At 32.9% G+C, this 6155-nt stretch overlaps 1 protein-coding gene across 1 annotated transcript in view; it reads right to left on the bottom strand.

The window, feature by feature from the left end:
• Positions 1-5869: 5869 nt before the first annotated feature.
• The window catches only part of LOC117028855 (GLIPR1-like protein 1), a 35470-nt gene continuing 35184 nt past the window's right edge, over positions 5870-6155 (bottom strand). Inside the window, exons 5-6 of the mRNA XM_033117698.1 lie at positions 6049-6075; positions 5870-5961 (exon numbers count right to left, since the gene is read on the bottom strand). Coding sequence (XP_032973589.1) covers positions 5870-5961; positions 6049-6075 — 119 coding nt within the window. The remainder of the gene's footprint in view (positions 5962-6048; positions 6076-6155) is intronic.

Below are 6155 nucleotides of genomic sequence, written 5' to 3'. Positions count from 1 at the left end.
AAGAGTACTTGCTTTGAAGAATGTACGTTCTAGGCACAAAATAAAAGCATATATTTGTTTGAGGGTACACATTTGCATATAACCTATTGTGCTTGATAGCATTAAGGAGATACTCAAAATCAGTGATACTTGGGCAGAATTTTGCCACAAAGAAAGCATTGTAACTGGTTGGCCAAAATATCTAAAAAAAAAAAAAAGGGCTTCAAAAATTATCTATGGTGTACACAATTGAAAGCAATAGACTTCACAAGATGGTTTTATTCATGTCTTTTAGTAAATATTAATTACCAGAGAATGTGTTAGGGGGTTGAGAAAGACCAATAGACAAGCACAGACCCTGCTTCCAAGTACCTTACAGTTTAGAAAACTAGCAAATTGGCAGCTTTTATATCATGTGAAAAATAAAAAGCCAAAATGCTATTGCAGCATATATGGAACAATATTTGAGTACCAGGGAAGACTTTGTGGAGGATGACATCAAGAAAGTGAAGCACACAGGTGGAAGAGTGCTTTCTAAACAAAGGAAAAAGCATGTAATATGCCTGGAGAGCTGAAAAGTCTGAGTGTTTTATATGACCAGAGCCTATTTTAGGGGTGAAGGTGGCAAGTGCTGAAAGATGGAATTCCTTTATTATGTTGGTACTGTTAGAGTATAAAAACTGCTACAGTAAAGCATGAGATAAACAGAATAATGCTTGCTATCCTAGATTACAAGAAATTTTAGGCTTTTTTACTAGTCCCATGTATTGGGCTTATTCTCTGACACTTCACCCATAGGAGATCATCATATCCTCTGCTTAAACAATTACACCAGCAGGGAAGTCACCATCTTTCAGGCTGCCCATTCCGTTGCTAGACACCCCACTCATTAATAAGTATTTCTTTAGGACTTTCTTTGTGTCAGAGCCCATGCTAGAGCTACAAGTGCTGAACAAGCTAGGTATGTTAACTTATACAGTTAAAGGTAATACAGACAAATCATCAAACAATTACAATACAGAGTAGTAAATGCTATAGTTAATTTCTTTCAAAAATCCTTACTACGTGTTATGCACTATTTTTTTTATTGTGGTAAAATATAAATAACAAAATTTACCATTTTAACTATTTTTAGTGTAAAATTCAGTGGCAATTACGTTTACAGTGCTCTATAATCATCACCAGTGCTTCCAGAACTACCTGCACTATTTTAAATGCTTCGAAAATATCAACTCATTTAAGAGATAAAAACCTTAAGAAACAGATATTATTATCTCCATTTTACAGATGGAAAAATTGAGAAAAAGTGGGAAGATGCACTTCATTAAAATGTAAAGAGAAGATACCTGGGAAAGATATTTGGTAGGTAAATGTCAAAGGATTAAAATCACTGATGTGCTATTAAGGTACATGCACATTTAATAATAATATAATGTTCCTAAGAAAATAAACAGCACCATTAGAAAAAAGAATGAAGAAAGTGAACAGGAACAACAACAACTATAAAAGCCAAAAACAATGTGGTGGAAGGTCATCTCAGGAACTAAACTACAGTTTGCCTTTATCCCAAAGTCCAAACCATAAAATAGAGTAGAACTCTGGGTATATTTATATGCAATTTTGACTACTAAATTTACATCACTCTGAATGTTCTTTTTGTTTGTTTGTTTCAGGTGTACAAAACAATGTAATAGACATTTACACCCCTACATTTACACCCCTCACAAAGTGATAACCCCCCAGTCTACTACCCCTCTGACATCAAATATAGCTGTTACAATTCCATTGACTATCTATATTCCCTATGCTGTACTCCACCTCCCATGAAAATATACACACACACACACACACACACACACACACACACACATATATATATATATATATATGTCATTATAGTTGACATTCAATATTATTCAACTTCAGCTTCAGGTGTTTAGCACAGTGATCAGGCATCTACACAGTTACTCTTAATATTTATAAGGTTAATATTTATTTAGTATGGTTATATGTATGTAACAAGTCTTAGAAATCCTCCCAAAAAGGACAGCATTCCCCCAAACTATCTTAACTCTCAAAAATATATTTATAAATCTGAGTGCAGTTTATGAAAATATGTGTAAGTTTACTAGTAGTTCAAGAAATGAAAATTAATAACATTTACCTCAGAATTATTGAGCGGATTATATAAATTAGTATACATGAAGCAGTTAGTGCTTGGCACATTGATAACATTACTTAACGTTAGGTATTGCTATTATTAAATTAATACTATTAATAAATAATATCTCATTTTTATTTATATTGACAAGGACTAAAATAAATTTTTCATGCTTAACATACTTATTGAATTATTCTTATGATAATCAGTGTGATTTCACTAGCTATGAGATGCAAATCCAATGTGTGCAATTCCAGTTGAGTGGTGGTTTTGACTTGGTGGCATTGCAAGGCGGCATTCCTGAGGGAAAATGGGAGTTCCACTAAGAATGATGATTATGAGATTTGCTGGTTTCTGTTATGGTAGCGTGTGAGTCCAGGTAGATTTAATTACAGATTATACGCATTACTTAGTTTTAACTAAGCCAAGTATAACAAAATGGTCATATGTCTTGCAAAAATAGCTGAAAAAACATTGCAGATTAATTGGAGTTGTAAAGTTACAAGTGCAAACAAACAATATCAATCATTTAATTATCATCTTTCTGGTGTAAACATCTCTTGAGCACGTATTGTAAAATTCATTTTATGTCATCTTTTTCAGGTTCAATTTTGATGTATTTTAAAATATGTATTGCTCTATTATAAAACTACACATAATACATGTAATTAATGGTACATGTATACTTTTGGTTCAAGTTTAGGATTACCAACTTCCTGGTATGTTAGGGTATGCCTTGGGTTTGTCCTATTTTCCTAGGTCCTGAGAAACCCCTCAGTCGCAGGCAAACCAGGACTCTTGGTTATTCTGTGGTATTTTTTTTACTGATAGGGATGCATAATCAAAAAATTACAGGGCCTACTTTTGAACCATCTCCTCACCATCCTTCCGAAGTGGTAAGAATGGGATAAACCTTGCCTAGCTAAGACTGACAAGTCTGATCACTTTACCTCCAGATGTAGCTTAGTCGGACAAAAAATGCACTGCCCAACCTCTGGCTTAACCGCCTTCTGTAATTTGAAAAGGCCCAGCCCAGAGAAGTTAGTCTAATAAATCCATTGTGAGTGAAATAGAAGGGTTTACTACAGTCACTGTTAAGAATGAGATCCCTTTGGAGTAAAAGAATTGTAAGGTACCTGTCAGGAGCCTGTGGTTATGGTCACAAGGAATAGAAAATATATCTCATTGGCCCAGAATTTTCTCTTGTTGCCAGTGAAGGGAAACTCCACTACTAAGGCAGAGGCCCTCCCCCTGTCCAGCCTCTGCTCACAGCTTAAGTGTAGATAGAACACTGCAAATAGACACCTCATTTTCTGAGAAATACCACTACTTGCAAGTTCTTGTAGCAGTGTCAATTTAATACTCTTTTGCAAATATTTCTTCAATATCAGAGAATATAATTCTGTAAAAATTCATTTCTTATGTGGTCTATAGAATTTAATTAATCTGATTTAAGGAACTTATATATGCTTGGATTAATAAGAAGTCTGAAGAAATAAGGCAGTAATTATATTAAAAATCAGAGGATATTTTAATTTTTAATAAAAATGTTTAATTAAAAATCCACGAAGACAATACAACTGATATAGAAGTATACTCTGTATATGTCATTTTACCTTTAGTCTATTTCAAATTGCAAGTTAAGGAGTAATTAATTATGAATTCAAATTTTAACAATGCAATAAACAAATAGCAATAGTTTTTTAAGAAGATAATGACTCCATATACAAAGGTGGGGCAATTAAGTTCATGAACTTGTTGCAACGATGTTGCTAACCTTTTTTGATATCAGAGGGATTATTCATTATGAATTTGTACCAACTGGACAAAAGTTACCCAAGTTTACTATTTGGAAGTGCTGAAAAAGCTGCATGAAAAAGTTAGATGACCTGAACTTTTTGCCAGCAATTCATGGCTCTTGCATTACGACAATGCACCAGCACACACGACACTGTCTGTGAGGTAGATTTTAGCCAGTAAACAAATAACTGTATTGGAACACCCTCCCTACTCATGTGATCTGGTCCCTAATGACTTCTTTCTTTACCCGAAGATAAAGGAAATATTGAAAGGAAGACATTTGGATGATATCAAGAGTAATACAACGACAGCTCTGATGGCCATTCCAGAAAAAGAGCTCCTAAATTGCTTTGAAGGGTGCATTAGGCGCTGGCGTTCGTTCATAGCTTCCCAAGGGGAGTACTTGGAAGGTGACCATAGTGATATTCAGCAATGAGGTATGTAGTACTTTTTCTAGGATGAGTTCGCAATCTTAATTGTCAGATCTTGTACATGATACCAAATAGCAATCTGATGGTTAATTTTATGTGTTGATATGGCTAGACTATGGTGGATAGAGTTTGCTCAAATATTAGTGTAGATATTGCTGTAATGATATGATTAACATTTATAATCAGTTGACTTTAAGTAAAGACGGTTATCCTCCATAATATGGGTGGGTCACATCCAATCAGTTGAAGGCCTTAAGAGCAATGACAGAGATTTCCTGAAGGTTTATTGCCTTCAGATTGCAAAATAGAAACTCTTTTCTAGTCTTCAGATTCAATAGTGCAATAGCAACTCTTACTTGAATCTCCATCCTGCCAGCTTGTCTTACAGATTTCAGACTTGCTATCACATCATGTAAACCAATTTCTTAAAATATCTCTCCTCTTTCTTTCTTTTTCTTTTTATCACTCTCTCTCAGTCTCCCCCCATTGGTTCTGTTTCTCTGAAGAATCTGGACTAATAGTAGCAGATTTGAAATTCAAAATCACTTGGTTTCATTCTTTAAAATAGCTTCAGTCACCCAGCAATGTGGAAATTCCTAAGTATTTGTCAATATATGTAAAATAACTCTCAGTCATGTTAAAAATATTTTACAATTATTTTTAATATTTATAGCTGAGGGAAGTTGGTGGTTTCTTTAGTTGAGAAGGAAAAGATATAATTTAACCCAGAGGAGTCAATAATTCAATACAAAGGATTTTAAAAATGGAATTAATTGAATAATCTGGGATATTTTTTGTTTGTTTTTTGGTCTTCAGACCAAAAGAAATGGCAGAATTGAGCAATGTTTTGGTTCGTAGAGATGTTGTTAACTACACTACAAATAATTTTGTATAGGGTTTTAAAAGATATGCTATCTAAATTCTGTTTTGTTTTTTTTTTAAATATAGGGCACATTTAAAAATAAAATCTATAAAAGAGTGTGATTTTAATTTTCAGAATGTACATTTAACTTTCAACATTTTTAAATTTAATTGATTTCCCATTTTGAATTCAATGTGTTCTCATCCATTTTCCAAAATATTGATTATGTCAATAATATAACATTACATGGTATCTGAAACTTACCTTAATTACATTTTGTTTCTGAGTATTGTTCATGGCATTCTTAAAGGAAACTACTAGTATATAAGGAAAATATCTATATCTGAAATGTTTAATTCTTTAGGTCTATTGCAACTAAAATGACAATTCAGAATATTAGAGAATGGGACTTTTTTGATCCATGTAATATTGTAATTTAAAAACATAGCCTTAAGATTTTTTTTCCTGCTACCCTTCTATACTGCAATACACCTTTTGACTTAAAAACAGACCTTGAATTTAGATAACAGACAAGAGTGTAGAACTTTTCATAATTAAACTGATGAGAGTTACATTTATCCATGAACTACTCCTTTATTGTCATGGCTAAGAATTTCTGTTATACATAAATGACACTTAAAGCATTCTCAGCAGAACATAAATTAGGTACAGTAGATGACATGCTCTCTGCTGAGGTGCTTTCCCCTGTGGGATCCAATTTGGATAGTCTGTAATTAAAATCAATAGTTAAGAACTCAGTTTAGTTTCAAGGGAACAAAATAATTGAATCAAAGCTGAAATATTTTGATACGTACTTTGAAGTTTATCACGTTCTTTATTTTCTAAAATAGAAAAAAAATAATATTGTAAAATTAAAAGCATTCACTTGCTTTTCTGGCTTTTAGAATAAGATAATTAATTT

The sequence above is a fragment of the Rhinolophus ferrumequinum genome, chromosome 10 (genome assembly GCF_004115265.2).
Source record: "Rhinolophus ferrumequinum isolate MPI-CBG mRhiFer1 chromosome 10, mRhiFer1_v1.p, whole genome shotgun sequence".
NCBI lineage: Eukaryota > Metazoa > Chordata > Mammalia > Chiroptera > Rhinolophidae > Rhinolophus > Rhinolophus ferrumequinum.
This window is presented reverse-complemented; position numbering and strand designations above follow the sequence as displayed.